General features: G+C 34.9%; 3 protein-coding genes across 3 annotated transcripts; 1 reads left to right on the top strand and 2 right to left on the bottom strand.

Annotated features, from left to right (window-relative positions):
• Positions 1–150: 150 nt before the first annotated feature.
• EAF01_000468 (uncharacterized protein) lies at positions 151–4,758 on the bottom strand. The gene is made up of 2 exons (XM_038908718.1): positions 4,059–4,758; positions 151–3,977 (listed from the first exon to the last, which is right to left on the bottom strand). Exons 1-2 carry the CDS (start codon positions 4,247–4,249, stop codon positions 341–343), a joined length of 3,828 nt encoding a protein of 1,275 aa, XP_038775624.1. The 5' UTR covers positions 4,250–4,758; the 3' UTR covers positions 151–340.
• Positions 4,759–6,144: 1,386 nt separating this feature from the next.
• Positions 6,145–6,874, bottom strand: EAF01_000467 (uncharacterized protein; the record flags this gene model as incomplete). Its single annotated transcript, XM_038908717.1, has 3 exons — positions 6,145–6,527; positions 6,607–6,666; positions 6,724–6,874. 3 exons carry the CDS (start codon positions 6,872–6,874, stop codon positions 6,145–6,147), a joined length of 594 nt encoding a protein of 197 aa, XP_038775623.1.
• Positions 6,875–14,433: 7,559 nt separating this feature from the next.
• On the top strand, positions 14,434–17,143 carry EAF01_000466 (uncharacterized protein). The gene is made up of 3 exons (XM_038908716.1): positions 14,434–15,212; positions 15,263–15,965; positions 16,022–17,143. The coding sequence occupies exons 1-3, from the start codon at positions 14,574–14,576 to the stop codon at positions 16,822–16,824; spliced, it is 2,145 nt and encodes a 714-aa protein (XP_038775622.1). The 5' UTR covers positions 14,434–14,573; the 3' UTR covers positions 16,825–17,143.
• Positions 17,144–19,707: the final 2,564 nt, after the last annotated feature.

Below are 19,707 nucleotides of genomic sequence, written 5' to 3'. Positions count from 1 at the left end.
ATCCCATACTATCCAGGCTCTTCTCTCTTCTCTCCATCTTTTAGTACATTATACTCCTTCAATTCTATCCGGCCGTTTCCCATGCACACATGAATGAATAATCTATTAACAACCCTCTCAATATATATATACACAGCCTCCATCTCCATCTCCATCTCCATCTCCATCTCCATCATCTTCTCCTCCCCATCGTTCAATATGTAAAATTCAAAAAGCACCCATGTACCATACCCCTACCCTCATATACGTGACCTCAAACGCCATCTCTCCCCCCAATATTCCCCTCTCAATCCCAACCATTTTAATCTCTCCCCTCCTCCCCTACACAACCACAAAACAATTACAACGTAATCAAGTCCACCTCCGAGAAATCTGGCGGATTCCTCCCATACACCACTCTCCCCTTCGCATCCAACGCCGCTCCCACATTACTAATCCAAATATTCGCTCCTGCATAATCTCTCGTCCTCTTAACCTCATCATCACTCACTCCAATATCATCTCTCGGAATCCAAACCACCGGTCTCCTAGCTCTCAACGCATAATGTTGAAACGCATGTTTAACAAGAGCATCTCTTTCTTCAGGCGCCAAATCTTCAATTTCATCATTATACCCACCATAAAGTGCATTTGCAATTTTTTGCTGCGCCTCAATATCTTTATGGCGCTTGCGCGTGAGCTGTGGGCGAATAACTGGTTCATCGATAGGTTGAGGACCATCGGTGCCAGCTCCACGAGCAAATGTTTTGTGTCGAAGATTTCGACCGGATTGTAAAGCCCAACCACCAGCTACAGCTGCACCATGTACAAGGTTTGATGGTTTAAGTTTGGCAAATTTACTAGCGCTGTTTCTATTTGTGGTTGTAGGATGCAGTGCGTCCATTTCAATGTATCCTGGTCCCTCGATACCAGCCCCATCATTTTGTGGTACTGTTTCAGGATCTGCAATAGTGAGACCAAGACGTTCAGCTTGTATCCGATCGAATGCTTCATCACGAAGAACAGCTTCATCCTCAAATGTGATTGGCAGATATCGAAGTAAAGGGCCAAAAGACCAATTGAGGAGGAATTGGTAAAGAGCAGTAAGTAGTAAAGCCACAATCATAATGATTGCCTGAGGAGTAAGTGAATCACCTTGCTCATCTTGAGTCAAGAAGAACAAACCGATGAGGCATAATTCCATAACATATAAACCAGTAAATGTCTGGTTGATAGCACGTGGGTATAGAAGTCCTCCTGTATCGATCCTGAATCGAGACACATAAAGCATATTGTAACGATTCGCAATCCAAAGAAGTGTGAAAGTAATGATGACGAAAATTATGATAACCGGCGTAACCACACAATAAATTAAACCAATACAGGCGAAATTAGTGTAAACAGGGAAGAATGATCCCCAGGTCACAGATGGAAGTGTTGTATTTCGGGTCCACTTTTGCCGAGCAGTATTGTCGAAAATCTTTGGTAAAACGAACCAGAAAATGAGAGTCGTTAATTGCAGGAGTGTACCCGAGCTCACAGAAAATGCTTGCAGAATCATGTAAGAGAAGAAATAGTTCGCCGCCTTTGGTAATTGTTGTGCAAGTGTTTCGGGTATAGAGGTAATATCATTGGACCATGATCCAATTGTAGCTACCGCACCACCAGCGATAGACACAACCAAGAAAACTTGGACAAAGAGAAATGCAAAATAATAAGTTTGAACCAAACCTTGCTTCTCATTGCCAGTTTGTGAACCTTGAACAAAGGCAAGATAACCCAAAATTGTTGGTACCAACGATAGCAAAATACTGAGCACAATGGCGGGCAAAACACCTGCTACGGCTTGAAGAACCTTTTCGGGTATAACCTTGAGCCAATGAAGCCAAGATTTGGTATTGACCAAAGAAGATATTTGGGATAGAGATGATGTCCATGCGACAGGAATCGACCATAAAATAATCATACCAAGAACGACGGCAGTAATGACAGCGGTTCTGAGCCAAGCCTCCCACCATTTGATAGACATATTATCCCAAAGGACATCATTAGGCGAAATCTCAACAGTGCGTGGTGCCATTTGCTTTGGAACATGGTAGGTAACAGATTGACAAGCCATATGTGCAGCTACTTGATGATTGAATTGAATAAAGGCCGAGTTCATGAGAGGAAATCTCTCGGGAGACTTTTGATCCAATTCGATCTCAACGTTTAGCTGAGCGAGCTGTTCACGACACCAATATATTGTATCGACTTTTGGACTGATTCCAGGAATTCCAAAGAACCAATCAGGAGTCCAACTGAACCTGGCCAGTCTATGTGTTGGCCTGTCCTTCTCCTTTAGATAGCGCTGCCAAGCTGCGGTCGTTGCATTTTCCTCGTATTCCTCGTTGAAAGCCTTCGGATATTCTGCACCTGGTCCATCGTCTGAGTTTAGGAAAGGCACGATATCCTTAAATACCTGCCACGCACTCTTCTTTGGCGGGGCACCGGTTGCAACTCTTGACTTTGGCCCATCGCTTTGGGTTAATGGAAATTCATCATCATCTTCATATCCTGTTGGGATTGGAGATGGAAACCCGCCAGCGGGACCTTTCCAGAATTTCCACCAATTATTAGTTTGAAAGGCGTCATTAGTTCCATCTCCTCCATACTGAAAGCCATTTCTTCGTACGGTGTTGCCTTGCAACTTTCTATCCCCATCATAACTTCGAGGATCACGGTCGGATGTTGACGGGCGTTCCTCTGCTTGCTTCTCAGCCTCCCGGTTCTTTTCATCATCCGCACCAGATCCATACGGTTTGGGAGGTGGTGCTCGTGTTCTATATCTTCCATATTGATCATATTCGTCATCTTCCGGTATCGATGGTGCGTCAAGACTTACGAAACCATTACCATTGGTTTCTTCAATTGTATCATCCAAGTCTCTGCCGAGTCCTAAAACACCTCCAAAAGCAGTACCTCCTGCCTTTCCAACCGCGTCCACACCTTTGTTTAAGCCTTGTCCAACTACATCGAAACCTTGTCCCATAGCGGCGAGGGGATTGCCAAGCTTGAATTTTTTCGAACTGCGTCGCTTATGTTGTCGAGCTTGTTCCCGCCTCTCCAATTCTGCCTCCTCGTCTATTGCATCATCTACAGTATGAGGAGCTTCCTCGCCAGTCGCAACTCCGCCGCTTTGCGCCAATTCTGCCGCTCTCTCATTTTCGCGTTTGATTTTCGCGGCTTTCTCTTCCTTGGTCAGTTTGCGATTCGATTCCTTAGCTCTAGCCTTCTCGTCCTTCTCTGCTTGTTTTCTCTGGGCTTTCTTTGCGGCTCTAATCAGCTCCGTCTCGGCTGCCTCCAGTTTCAAATGGATTTTGTCCCGAAGATGTATCTTCTTCAATAATTCATCATAATTTCGATTGATCCAAATATTCCTAATTCCTCCAGGGAAAACGTCGTAAAGTCCAGCGAGAGCTTCTTTCGTCAGCCATTTATCCGGAATGGCACTGACAAGGACAGTAGTTGCTGAAGCTCTCAGTCGATGTTCTGCAGATGTCAAATAATCTTGTCGTACTTTGATATACACTCGTAACTCTGCAAAAAATACACCGCAAACCCACATGATGACCAGCAGAGCAAGCACCAGATGTGCCCAGTATCTACTAGTCTTGCTAGGCTGTACATTAGTCCAAGCCAATTGGTCCAGTCCGGTTACATTTGGATTCGAAGAGACTTCTGTCTTGTTTTTGTCGTTTGCATATTGTAAAGCCCAATCTCCACCTCTGCCTCCAATATAGTTCATGGGTACAAGAATTGGTATGATAACGACAGCCATAGGTATGAAGATGACCAGAAGGGTCTGAAGGTATCGAAGGAAAAAGTAAGCGTCCAAGCCACATTTGTTGATAACTTCTCGATCTCGAAATTGAAAGATGGTGAATAGCCATCCCCACGGACTTCTAGGAGGTGGTTCTGTTCGTTCTTTTTCGGGGACCAAATAGGTCTTTGGTTTGCTATACTTCAGTCAGTAAAGTCCCTCAAGAGTGTGCATCTACAGAGCGCAGATCGCCACATGTAAAATCCTCCCAACTTACAAGATCCGTGCAAGCTTGTTCTTCAACAGCATAAAAGCTATCATCTGTACACCAAAAATGATGGCAGAAGATGCCATTGCCGTCAGAAGAGCGACCAGACTAATACCCTCGGAGCCTTGTGCGGCAGTCGTCGTGGTTGAGGACGCTGAGGTAGAGGTCGTCGTGGCATTGCCAGTCAAAACTGAAGACATGTTGAGTAACGTTGAACACCTTAACGATGCATAAGAGAAAGTATTTATTAATCCACCTAAGATGTATGGGTAGTAATGAGTGGTGTTTGTGATATCATTAATAGGTCGTTGTCGTTGTCGTTTTCAATATTGGTGTCGATATCGATGTCAGTATTGGTATCAGTATTGGTATCAGCATTGACTTATTAGAATCGGTATCAGGATCGGTATCGGTGTGGAAAAGAATGAATTAGAAGGAAATCAAAAGATAGTAGAAGAGAAGTATTTAGTTGGAAGGAAACTAGAAATACAATTGAATCATCTAGGTCATGCCAACACCAAAGCGAATGACAATGCCAATGCCAATGCCAGTACCAATGCTAAAATGCTAAAATGCTGGTCTTGTTTACCATTTGGGTGCTTGTGATGGTATGGCGGCCTGTTGATGATATGTCCGAAGTTGTCTCAATGGTCCACCATACATATATACATATATACACAGATGGGTAACTGATGAGAGGATTATCCCAAATCCCAAATTGAGTGGAATGATTCGTTGATCGTAAATTAAAAGGAGCAAACATGGATATAAGGTTAAATCACACCTTGGATTCACATTGGAATGACTAGACATGACATCACGAATCACACTTAACCGTTACTTAACCGTTACTTATTATTATACACTTCACCTTCTTTACCCACTCTTTACCCCCCCCTTCCCCTGAGATGCGCTTATCTTTATATCAAAGAATGATCGTCTACCAGTCATTTCGATTAGGGGTTATAGAGACGACACAAGAGGCGTTGGTCATAGGGAACTTTATTTGCTGTAGATGTAAGTCAGGGAATCCTTCTTTTCTTTGGGAACTCTTTAGATATGTATGATATACGGTTACTACGGAGTACTACGGAGTACATTTCAATACATCCACATATATATATGTCAGTAGCTGCGGATGATCTTGATATTGATAAGAACTCAGATAAAGACACCCAAAAATCCAAGCCACTGTCGCCATCAAGCATCGGAGACATCCATTCTAATCCTACCTAGGTAGACAAAAGATTATGTTCAGCCACTCAATTACCTAGGTACACTCACTCGCTCACTTATACGTACGAAGTATCCATACCAGCTCAGGCATGCGAGAGGCAAAAAAAAACTTGTATTTTCAGGGTTCAATCAAGCTTTCCCCCTTGAGGCTTCAATCAGGACGATAAAGTTGTGTGTACAACGAACGATACTGCAGTTCTATAAATTTATATCAGCCCATCCTCAATTTAATGTTGGTATTCTTCACAGAACGCAAAGAGAAGAGGAGACCTCGGAAGAATTCGTGGTGCTATTTCATGAGAGTTCGTGGGGGATCATGGTATATGTGTATGAATGAGTATACTGGTGTAGAATCTACAATTAACCTTACGGTATACGTACTCATCAACATCCCCAATCGAGATAAATTTTCAAATAAATCATGAATGAAGGACCAGAATAGTAACCCAGTGGCTTTATACATATCAAGATTTTAATATCTACTGTTCTGAGGATCGTATAGATACCCCAAGTATACATCTCAAGTATAAGGGGAGAGGAAGCATTCAACGACAGCATTCGAACTTAACCTCTTTTTTTCCTGCGTCTCCTTCCTAGAGATATGATGAAAATATATAAATAATGATTTTTAAAACTATCGAATGGAAATGAATAATTACTAGTATCGAAATGAGCACTATTACTCTTGGAAGGAATTTAATATACAAATTCTCTCTCCCTCATCCTCTTCCTCTTCCTCTTCCTCGCTCAACAAAGACCCTTTTCTATCAACCTAACCCCGCCTTCTATATACTACTCATGATTATCTCAACCCTCACACTCAATCCTCACCCCCAACTTTCCCCTCCCCTCCACATCCCTAATGACTAGGAGCCGTCTTTCTCACCGCAACACTAATACTCGAACCATCATCAATCTCCTCCGCATTCCACTTCAACTGCCACACCCCATCACAAACCGGCGTCGCATAGAAATTCGACACAATTTTCTCCGTGCTCGGATTCTTCCACATGGCCCAATTTCCAAACGCGATAAATCCCTTGGTGGTACCATTTCCAGCAGTTGATGCGCTAAGCCCCTTGGTGGTACTATTCCCAACAACCGCTCCGGTAAAGCCCACGTTGGTGAGCCCGCCAGAGGATGGATTGATGACGAGTGCGGATGTGGTCGTGTTGGTCAGCGTCACGTTGCTGCTACCGCTGCTGGGTGCGACGATCCATTCGCTGGAGGAGGTTGGTGTGACTGAAAGAAAAGATGTTAGTTGGATTTGAAGACGGTTTGTGGGAGAATGAATGTGCTTGTGGGTGATGGAAATTCTTACATGTGATGTTTGCGTTGACTTTGGAGTCAGCGGGAACAGTGTTGCCGATTAATGCATTTCCTGTTTGTTCAATTAGTTTTGTGAAACCAGTAGATGGTAACGCAATTGTTGACTTACCGTCAGAGTAGTATACTGGAAGGCCACCAATGCCAGTGCCATACGCATATAGATGGAATGAGTCGGTAGGACTAGAAGTACGTTTTTGAAGAACAGCAGCAGATGCTGTCAGTCCTCCGAAGAGGAACAGGAGTGGAGATGCAAACTTCATGTTTTCTCAAGTTTGTAAAGAGAATGAATGTATAGTGATCAAACGAATGAAGATCCTTATACCAGAAGAGGACGAGGAGGGGATGAAATGGATGGAAGAACGAAAATTCGGGTATACAACAACTGATGTGGGAATACGAAGAACTTGCCGTTAATATTATATCGAACGGGAAGCCAAATATTAGGTCACCAAAGCTTGGGGCCGACTTGTAAAAATCCCTTCTCATCTTTATCATGCCCAATAGAAAAGCTTTTCAATGCAAGAACTATCTTGGGCCTTTGCTAGTCAGGAGAAAGTATCTGACCCTGTGGAAGCTTGAGCCATAATGGGGATAGATGCACAATCAATAACGCGGGATGATAAGAACGAAAGTCAGTGCAATGGCGCACCCACCCATCAAGGGTGTTTTCGTCAGCCTGGTCGATCATATGGAATAATTAGTTCACGCCACATGGTGGTTGGATGTGATAGTGAGAGACGTGCAAATGTACGCGGTTCTCGATCCGAATTTAGTTGCGTTGTGGAGTGGCTCGAGAGTGCTCATACCACAATCCCAAATACGATCTGCACAGGTATTGATGGGAAGAATATCCCTCGTTAGATCTCAGAGATTCTAACTGAAAGGGCGTAAGTGATTAGACGGCAAATTTTCCGACAGTCCGAGCCATTGATATCGAGGCCGATTTGATCGATATGGTCAAAACCCTAAATATAGATTTCTGTTTAATGAAAAAGTGTATTTAGTATTCAGGAGTGTGTGAATAAAAATCAATATTATTTGTCATTATATTACTTTTATAATTCAATACTCTTTCTTTCTTTTAAACTTTATAAATACTAATATATTAATTCTTTATAAATATTAAACTTTCTTAATTTTTTCTTATTTATTTTATATAATTTCATTTATATAATTATAATAATTCAATCTTAAATTTTATTAACTTCATATAAAGAATTAATTTATAAATAATATAATAAATAATATAATAAATAATATAGTAAATAATATAGTAAATAATATAGTAAATAATATAGTAAATAATATAGTAAATAATATAGTAAATAATATAATTTTTATAATTTTTATAATTTTTATAATTTTTTTTAAATTCAATATTTAAATTGAAATTAGAATTATTAATAAATACTTTAATATTTAAAGATTTAATTAAAAGTTCAGAATTAACTATAATAATTTTATATTTAAAAATAAAATAATTATATGTGATTTTATTCTATTATTTAATAATAAAGAAATAAAAGAGCTTTTAAATTAATAATTATAATATATTTATAAAATATATTAGAAATATATATTTATTATTTAAATTTTATAAAAAGTCTTTATTAAAAGAATAATATAAATAAGATTAATGTTAATTTAATATTCTAAAAGATAATATGAAATTAAATTATATTTAAGAATATAATAAAAGATTATTATATATTTATTTTTAAATAAAAAAGAAGTTTATTTTATAATATAATATTTATTTTTTTAAAATTATAAAATATATTTATATTAATATTTTATATCTATTTTAAAAATGTATTATTTAATATACTTTAAATTCTAAATTCTAAAAACATTTATAAATATATAAAATAATTTTAATTTATTTGTAGAAAATATTAAATTTTTAAATCAAATAATATTTAATTAGTTAATAAATTAGTTTTTATTAAAATCAAAATTTATATAGATATTAATAGTAGTAATAATAAATTTATAATCAATTCGGTTTATATAGCTATATTAAGACTATGTGATGCGCTTATATATGATTCTAATTGAATAAGGTAGATAGGAAAAAGAAATAAAAACTCACTTTTTTTCGAACTTCTTTATTAAAACCTATAAGTAACCTTCTAAGTAATTCTTTTAAATTCTTTAAGTTATTTATATTATAAATCTATTATATCTAAAAATCTTTTTATTATTAAATTCTTTAATATATTTATGGAAACTTTATACTTTTTATTTTATTATAATAATTTTCTTCTTTCTATTCAATTCTTTTTAAAATATTATAAAAGTTATAGTTAGTTATAATATTGTATTCTTTTTAAAAGATTGTTTTTGCTTTTTAATATTTCAAATTCTTTAGAAATCTTATTATAACTTTTAATTTATTACTTATAAGTCTTATATTTATTTTCTTCTATAATATGTTAATAATATATAATTTCTTTTTAAAGTCTAATATTTCTTATTTCTTTTTTTTCTATTGGATTACTTCATTAATATAGAATATAATATATTAGGGTCTATCGAATTATTTTATTGATATAGAGAACAAGATTATATTATAAAGCTAAGTGGTTGAATAAAATCAAAATAGTAAGTATGATAATATTAGAATATTGTTACTTTAATAATACATGCTTTGTATTGAATGATTATTATTTTTTCAATTATAATTAATAGTATATTATCTGCTATATAAGATAATATTGAAATTAGTATTTTATAATAATATTATATACTAATTTAAAATACTATATACTTAAATTAATATATTATAAATATTTTTTAAAAGATTTAGCTTTTCTTTTTATTATATAGAATAGCTATAAATATATTAATAGAATATTAAATATTATATTAATAAATATTTTATAAAATATTTCTTAAAAAAAGTAGGGCTTTTTAAAGAATTTTTATTCTTTATTTTTTTACATTCAAAAACCTTTTTCTTTATAATTGAGATTTTTTTATAATATTTTTAAGTATTGAAAAGTTTGGATTATTATAAGAATTTATAGTTTAATCTTTTTTATTAATTATATTTGATATAATAAATTTATTATTAATAGTATTAATATTAGTAGTTCTAATATAAATATATTAAATCTTTCTTCTTAATATTAATAATAATATTTTTTCAACTTGAATAAATATTAATTCGATGACTTTGAGAGGGGGTAGAAAATGATATTCTGATTTGAATATAATAAAGATTAATAAGTTTTTCTAAGAAAATCTTTTCTTAATTTTTTCATGTTTTTCTTTAGATATTAATATATATTTCTAATTTATATATATATTAAAATATATTCTTTGATATATATATAATATAAAAGAAAGATAAAGTTCTTATTATATTATATAAAAGCTATTTATATATATTTAGATATTCTAATGTATTAATGTTAGTATATTATTTCTAATTTATTATATAAATATATATAAGTATTTTATTAATAAATATTTTATTAATAAATATTTAAAATCAATTATATATTAATATTTAATATAATATTTTAAAAATAATATAATATTAAGGTTTTTTAAAGTAAATAAAGAAATAAATTTCTTTTTTATAATTAAAGCTTATTTTATTTTATTTTTTATAAAGTTATTAAAAATAGAAGAGAAATTAAAAATTATTAGAAATTTAGAAACAATATTAGAAATTAATATACCAAGGAAATATATTAAGAATTAATAATAAAAGCTTTTTTAAACACTTATTATTATATTAATGAAAAATATATTTCCTTATTTCTTATTTTATTTTATAAAAATAATTGGAAAAAATTTCAATTTTAATTAATATTTTATTTTTTCGTCTTATTTTATTGATTTCTATAAATTCGATACTATGTTAAAGATTTCCTTTAGTATTATAGATACTATTTAAGATTATATTAATTATAAAGTCTAATACATAAGATATTAATAAATAAAATACTTTAGTGATTTTTATTATTATATTATTATATTAAATTTCAATTTCAGTTGTTAAAATAATTTTAGGAAACTTGTAATGCTAGATTCTTCAAAATTCCATTTATAATCTTAGGGTTTTTCTTTTAATTTTATTAATTTCTTCAAGAATATATACTATATTGAATCTCTTTTTCTTAATGTTTTAATAATTAGCTAAGACCGAATTAATTATATAATAAGAGATTCTTATCTTACTTATTATAATCTAAATATAACGTAAAAGAGAAGAAGGTGATGAGGTTATAGAGTATATCTTTATAAATACTATAAAAATATTATTATAAAAATAGTACTATTAGTAAAGGAGAGAGGAGAGAAGCTTTAGAAAGTTCTTATATAATATATAGAGGATATAATAGAATGAGTAGGAACTAAATATGTTTTTTCAAACTATATAAAAAAGAACTATAGATATTAGTTATAAATAATATCGTATGATCTATACGTGTTTTCCGTACATAATAAAAAGAAACTCTTATTAAGTAAGTTTATCTTAGTTATTCTAAAATAGTCTATACATTATAAGAGAATCAATTTGAAAAAGGTCATATATTAGAATTTAATATTAGTATACTTCTTATAGAAGATTCTAAAATGATTTCTAAAATGATTTCTAAAATGAAAAAATAAAGCTAATAATAAGAGCTATTTAATAATATAATTTGTTCTAAAATAAGTCTCTTATAGAATAGATTCTATTATAATAAACTAATACTCTATAAAATACAATTTTCTTTCTTAAGATTCCTATTAATATACTATACAAATTATAGAAATCTTTTTTATATAAATCGACCATCCTACTTTCGAGCCACCTCTGTTTTGAGCCACTCTTTTACACCAAAAATCGCTTTTTTAGTTTATTAATATCTCTATCAATATATAATCTAATATAATAAAAATTTAAATATATATAATTTAAGCCATTTTAAACTTATTCTGAAATTTTTATATTTTTAGAATTTTTTTATATTGAGATCTAGAGTTTCAAAATATCGATTTTTTAATTTATATAGGAATTACATATAAATTTAAATCTTTTATAAAATCTTTAATAACTTTTTAATAATAATCATTAAAAGAAAACTATATATCTTTTTAAAAGTTTTGAACTTAAATTTATATAGAAATTCAAAAAAAAAAAAAAAAAAAAAAAAAAAATTAACAGATATAGAGATATAATATATAGTGAGTCTAGAATAGTATAAATAATCCCTATAATTTTGAGGGTATTCTTTTAAATATTTATTTCTAAGAAGTTTTCTATTTTTTTTTAATCTTTTAAAGTAAATATACTATAAACTTATAATAAAACTTTTTAGTTTATTTTTAGTAATTTTTATTAAAAAGTTATTAAAGATTTTATAAAAGTTTTAAATTTGTATATAATTCCTATATAAATTTAAAAATCGATATTTTAAAGCTCTAGATCTCAATACAGGAAATTCCTAAAAATCTGAAATTTTCAAGGTAAGCTAAAAATGATCTAAATTATATATGTATAAATTTTCAATAAATTCTATTCATAAATAAGAAAGTTAAAAATTCCATTTTTGGTGTAAAAAGTGGCCCAAAAGGGGAGTGGCCCGAAAGTAGGGTGGTCGACTTAAAGCAGAAATCTATTTTTTAATATATTGTTCAAATGCGTGTTATCGACCTCAGTAGATATATAGATGAATATTAAAATCAAATCGTATTCTAGAAAAAAGAAATATCTGAATCTGAATGTTAAACACAAACCATATAACATCGCTACTTTGATTTTAAAAGACTGTCAAGAATGAATTTGAATCAACAATGTACTAGATGTCGACTTTGTGGTATAATCAAAAGAAGAAATCTATTGTCAACACATCTTGAATAATGTCGTGAGAGGCAATTGAAGGAAAGTCGCATGGTAGCTGGAAAGATATCGGGGAGCACAAGTGCACGGCTCCGAAGCATCTTCGTTACAATGTTTCAAGAGATGAGATTAGCTGATTAACACAATGTTGTGACGACTTGAATAATCTGAACCTCGTATCGGACGGTGAAGAGGTGGAGTATTTCTCGGCACAAATCGAATCTGAAACATGAAGATATAAATTTATATCAGAAAGTATGAAGTGTAAGGTTTCCATGCATATTTATAGAGCGAGTGGGGTCAATGAGATGGGCATGGAGGGGATACATTGATGGATACATTGATATTCCGCCGCCGTCTTTGAAAAGGACCTCGGGAGGTTGAGAACTCCAGATCAATGATGATTCAAGGACAGATGAAATGGCCGTGCTAATTACGTTCGTAGACCACCCGATGTCAAGCTAACCAATTGAATGTATTCCATTTTGTTCGTATCTGTCGGCATAATCGAGCGAGATACGAATACAACGACGATCTCCCGTGAGTACATCCCCCATCGTGTTTCAAACATTCTTCTTTCCTTGGGTATTCATTCTCGGCAATTTTCGTTTCTTCTTCCCTTTAGCCTCTTCAGCCTCTCCGATACTTTCTCGATTGCATACTTCATTGGCTCCGCTTAGAACTACCTCAGATGAGTTATGCCTTTTTTCATTCCTCTAAGTTAGGCCTATCTGTTAAGCAACGTTGATCGTCTAAAGACCTCCCACTACTACATGTCAGATGAAACAAACGCGAAATCCAGATCCATGCATTCGAGACTTGCATTTCCAGAATACACTCAGCAGATCGCATTCATCAGCCATCCAGTGGCGTTCTGATTGTCATCTTTTGATGTAATGTTTTGATTTTGAAGATAGTATGTATTCATACACAAGACACACTGAAATCTCCGTTTGTAAAGCGCTTCCACGGACGGATGATCGAATGACTATCACAGAGATCTGGGTCCCAGATCATGCAGGTCATCAGTTGAGCAAAGACAATGAGGTGCCACCGATACGAACCATTAAAGTACTAGATTGCCACACGAAGCGAGCTATTGTAGACGGTGCCTGACTACTGATTCGCAAAGCTTGTTCATCGTGTCATAAATTCAAAGAGAGAGAAGAATACTCTAACAGTGCTCTCTATTTGGAATGGCTTCTCTTTTCTTCGACCTTGGACATCATTGGTCACTAGTACAAGTTGAGTCTACGAACAAAACTAGTCAGGCACGAGAAAAAGTAAAATGTCCGATCATTTTAATCAAATAAAGAACTAATAACCTACTAAGGCTTGTACATCGCTTAACCTTAGGACCCCGAAATTATTTTAGCTACTCTAGTCTAGCTACTCGTGCCTTACTTGGTAAAACATTTGAAAAAGGATGCACGGACGACATCTACCATTCACACCTTTGACCTAGGACAGATTCAAATGCAGGTCTCCTCTTCAAGTCTATGTCGTATGCTTGTTAGAGGCTCGGAGTTGTTATTTCAATTTAATTTCTCGCCAAGTATATTTCTACCTGTTTCTCAACGCGGCTAGTGGCATCCATTTTGACTACTGAGCTTGACAGATGTTCACCCTAATACTATCTCGGATCTCTCTTGGGATGATCAAAGCACTAAGATATTTTGGTTATCTGCACTGTCAATCTAGTACGAACATGAGGCCTACCATTATGGAGATCCGTGTGACAGATTACACTAAGATTTTGCTTCCTAAGTCTCTTTGAAGCTTTGTCCGAATACAGTACTAAGGGAAATGTCTACTTTGGTGCTCGGGTCCAGAGGACTTTGACGGTAAAGCATCGATGTGATTCCTAAGTAGTTCATCTTACCCGGTTCAAGGTGTTAAATCCCATTATTGCAAAAATATTCTTAAGGGAGATTCATTCCCACTGGTACAACCTCATTCTTCACATTTCAGTACAATCCATCTTTCATTCTTTCCCTTCTACCCTTCGCTTTCTTTTTTGTTTCCTTTGGTAACCTCACTTGAGGACCATAACAATCTTTTATACTACACAAAATTCCACGCCGGATTTCACATATTAGAAAGTTTCAGGAAATTACATCATGCGTCTTCACATTCTTTTGGCCTTGTGCCTTTCACTTTGCCAGATTCAAGCAAGCCCTCTTTTCGGATGGTCCTTTAATCCAATTGCCACTCTTCAAGCGGATCTTCTCAAAATCATCAACCAAGTTGAGTGTTTGGTTTCCACAAAAGTTTCCATTATCCCATCAATCCTCACCAGTGGAAACACCAATGCCGTTACATCAAATAAGTGTTCAACAACAAGCGGCAAAACTACCAGCGCTGCAGCTATCCAAACTTCCCTCTCTTCTCTTCAATCTGTAGCTTCATCAAAATGGAGTTCGCTTCAGAGCTTATTGTCTACAACTACTTCGCTTCCTCCCATCCTTACCACAAGTCTCGTCACCTCAACGGCTAAGCCTACGATTACTTCGAGTGTCCAGTCAACATCAACAACTGCAAATACTGTGTCTTCTACTGCCAAGTCATCTTCGATTACTAGCACGACTTCGCCAGTATCCTCTTCAACATCACCCTCGACCAGCAAGACTTCAAGCTCAGCTGTAGCATCAGGAACCCCATGCGCAGGCAATACCGCTGCTGATAGATCAAAGTGGTGTGATTATTCGACAAGCACTGATTACTACAATGAAGTGCCAAATACTGGTGTCACTCGCGAGGTAAGAACTTTTTCAAGTATTAAATACCTTTCTCTAATCTCACATTCTAGTACTGGTTCAATGTTCAAGATGGCGTTGCTTCACCTGATGGATTTTCAAGATATGTTCAAACTATCAATGGAAGTATCCCAGGACCAACCATAATTGCCGATTGGGGTGATAATGTTGTGGTACATGTGACAAACAGTCTCAGTGCCAACGGTTCAAGTATTCATTTCCATGGTATCCATCAAAAAAATACCAATCAAAACGACGGGGTTCCATCAGTTACCCAATGTCCTATTGCATATGGAACTACTTATACCTACAGATGGAGAGCTACTCAATATGGTTCATCCTGGTATCATTCTCATGTTGGACTTCAAGCATGGGAAGGTGTTACCGGTGGTATTATTATCAATGGTCCTGCCACGGCTAATTATGATGAGGATAAGGGGATTCTTATGCTCAGTGATTGGGGACATCAAACTGTTGATGAGTTGTATGAAAAAGTTCAAACTATTGGTCCTCAATCGATGACTACAGGTCTCATCAATGGTACCAACGTTTTCGGAGAGGATGGTGCTAGTAACCAAACGGGTTCTCGTTTCGCAACTAGTGTCGAATCAGGCAAATCATACAGGTTCCGTCTTGTAAATAGTGCCATCGATACCCAGTTCAAGTTCTCAGTCGATAGTCATACTATGACTGTTATGGCGATGGATTTCGTTCCTATTGTTCCGTATCAGACTGAGATTCTCAACATTGCTATCGGTTAGTATTATCCTCCCTCATCACTATATAAATTCCTACTAACGCTCTTCTCACAGGACAACGCTACGATGTAGTCATCACTGCGAATCAAGCATCCGTAGCTTCCGATTTCTTCATCCGCGCCATTCCTCAATCTTCCTGCTCCGAAAACGATAACTCAAATAACATTCGAGGTGTGCTCCACTATGGTTCTTCAACCGGTCTCCCTACAACCACCGGCTACACTTTCACAGATGAATGTGTTGACGAACCTGTCTCCTCACTCGTTCCGTATCTCCCGAAAACCGTTTCAGCCGCTTCCCAGAGTCCCGAAGAAGCAGTCACCGTTGCTCAAAATTCCCAGAAACTTTTCAAATGGTATCTCAACAACTCTACTTTCCTCTCAGAATGGAATGACCCAACCCTTCTCATGGTTGAAAACAACATCACCGCATTCGGCACACCGGATAATCTCGTCGCGATACCTAACGCGAATGAATGGATCTACATCGTTATCCACAGCGCTCTTCCCGTTCCCCATCCCATCCATCTCCACGGCCACGACTTCTTCGTCGTCAGCCAGCAGGCCACCACATTCGATGCCGCAACCGCCGTTTCCACATACAATCTCAACAATCCCCCACGCAGAGACGTAGCCACCTTACCAGGAGGCGGATATCTCGTTCTTGCATTCGAGACAGATAATCCCGGAGCGTGGCTCATGCATTGTCATATTGGATGGCACACCAGCATGGGATTCGCAATGCAGTTCTTGGAGCGCGCAAGCGAAATCCCAAAACTGTTGGATACTACGCAGTTACAGGATACGTGTGCGGCGTGGACGGGACATGCGGTTATTCAGGAGGATTCGGGAGTTTAGATTTGTGGTGTTTACTTAATTATTTCTTGTCGTTCCTTTTTAAGATTTTATTTTCTATTTATTTGGATGATCGATGCTAGATGCTAGATTTTAAATATCTGGCAAGGGGAAAAGGAGAAGATGGGATATGGAATATATCTAAAATTAGATACTCGAACAGATGAGTGGGAGTAATGATAATTGATCATTCGTCTATGTAGACGAAAAAAGGAGATGAGGATAAAGAGGGAGATATCAATGGATACATAGATCGATGATGATACATCGCCAGATAGTATCTAAATAATCCAATATAATTGAAAAAAAATCAAAAGAATATTCAAGTTCATGCATGAGAGATTTGTTCTATATCGTGAATTGAAAGGTAGAAGTGATAAATAAATACTCTAGGTTTCTATCTCTCCAATTAACTTCCAAATATAAGGTTGTATTCTTCCCTTAATCTTCCTCCTAGATCTAAGGCTACTCAGTCATACCATGAGTCAGATAATAACAATAACAACATCATCTACATCCTTTTCCCCCTTGAAATTGTTGTGATTATGAGATTTATTCAGTGTGATATCTATTGACTATGTACCTAGTACTAGCTATTGCGAAGGGTAGGTAGGTAAGGAGGACTGACTTGCATTTATATCTACCCACTAGGTATGTATTTATACTGATAAGTATATTAATATTAATTTTGTGAATATATAGATAGGCATGTATGATGTAATTATCTTCAATTACTTATAGGTACTGTATGAAATGAAAGCAATATTAATTCGTACAGTATACGAGTAACTCTCAATCTACAAAATCTGTCTCGAATAAACATTCATACATTTCAACTATTCAGTATAGATTGCTAGTCATATCAAGCTAGTTTTAGATGTATATTATATCATCGCTCCAAGTCGAATCGAATCGACAGCAACGACGATATTTATATGCCACTTGCTCTATCTCATCGCGCTCGTCGCGTCTTTAACTCCACGTGCACTCCGCTCCACGAAAAACATCGTACCTATATAGTCTTGAAGAAAAGAATCTCTATATCAGAGAAGAAAAATAATGTTGTGCGAACTTTAGCAGCGGAGTAGTGGAGTATGAGAAGAAGGAAAGGAAGGAAACGAAAGTACTTCGCAGTAGGTATAGTGATTCCAGAGCTCATCTGTCTGAGAATCGGGATAGGAATAGTTAGTTGTAAGTGCCAGGCGATGGGTGAAATGGTTCTCTTTGGATATAGTTGAAGATGAAATAAATGAATGCGAATCTGAAATTTGAAGAGAGGAACTCCAGAATCGAAGGATACCTATGTATTTATAGTCTATAGGTGTAGATGAAATTTGCGTCTACAGATTTCGTTCCGTTTCATCTATCGATCTTGGGACTTGTGGATGCGCATATGGAGATACCATTTGAATTTGGGGGTTTGCTTTCACATCCCTATTCCCATTACCATTTGCATGCTGTATATGCAATTACACCACCAGGGGATGTGATATTTTACAGGAAGAGCTGGATCACCAGTTTGGGTTATTTTCGCGGACTCGGATGAGGAGATTTCGGCTCGGGGATTGGATGCGAAGTTACACACCCAACGTAGGTATTCTAATGTAATTTGGGATAGATAGATATTGTTTTGCTGGTCAGAGAGGAAGGGAAGATGGGAAATTTGGAGAAGAACGGAAATGAGGTTAGAGAGTGAATCTATAGCCGCAGTGGTAAGATTACCTAGAAGCCAAGACATAGTCTGAGAGAGGATTTCTTCCGAGAGCTTCGTGAGCGTTCAACTTCTTCTTTCTTCAAGAACATATAGTATATACACAACTCGCTATCTGTATCAAGCATAGCATACTGCAAAACAGTCCTTTCAGATACTAGCTGCGAGGATATAATCTCACATCTGTTAATCAAGATAAATACTTATTTATTTTGTTACTAGACTTGATATTCAGGATATTATGGTGTCTAGCAGCTACAGTCATTTTTAGTGTATTGTCCAAATGTCCAAATGCGCGTTATCGGCCTCTGTTATAGTACAATTTTACACCAAAAAGATGATTTGAATAATTCAATTAAATTTCAAAGGTTCTATGAATCTTTTTACAATTGAAGTAAACAGTTTTCAAGCATAAGGATTCTTTATATTATCAAGATTAAATTGAAGTTTTTCTGATTGAATAGATAATTTCTCATGAAAATATTTTATTTAGAAGACATGAATAATATTAAAACTTTGAAGATGATGAATTCTGATGTAAAATTGTATTTTCTTTCGAGTAAGTCGACCACCCTACTTTCAGGCCACCCCTGTTTTGGGCCACCCTTTTACACCAAAAATCGCTTTTTTAGCCTATTAATATCTCTATCAATATATAATCTAATATAATAAAAATTTAAATATATATAATTTAAACCATTTTAAGCTTATTTTGAAAATTTGAAAATTTTAGGAATTTTCTGTATTGAGATTTAGAGCTTTAAAATATCGATTTTTAAATTTGTATAAGAATTATATACAAATTTGAAACTTTTATAAAATCTTTAATAACTTTTTAATAATAATCATTAAAAGAAAACTATATATCTTTTTGAAAGTTTTAAACTTAAATCTATATAGAAATTAAAAAAAAAATTAAAAAAAATTAATAGATATAAAGATATAATATACAATGAGTTTAGAATAATATAAATAATCTGTTACGGGAGCTGCCTCTAGGGTTATGTGGAAGTGTCTAGAGTTCTCTCGAGGTGGTTTAAACTAAACTTCAAGTAGGAATTTAATAAGATTGTAACTGATTGCAATTCTCGTAATTATAGTAATAAAACTAATAATTGTTCTTGAGCACGAAGCTCTATATTGTAATGAAACCCATTCCCTTATATAGACCTTCG

Source organism: Botrytis porri (assembly GCF_014898465.1).
Source record: "Botrytis porri strain MUCL 3234 chromosome Unknown BPOR_001, whole genome shotgun sequence".
Lineage (NCBI taxonomy): Eukaryota > Fungi > Ascomycota > Leotiomycetes > Helotiales > Sclerotiniaceae > Botrytis > Botrytis porri.
The sequence above is the reverse complement of the archived record's forward strand: the minus strand, read 5'-3'. Positions and strand labels throughout refer to the sequence as shown.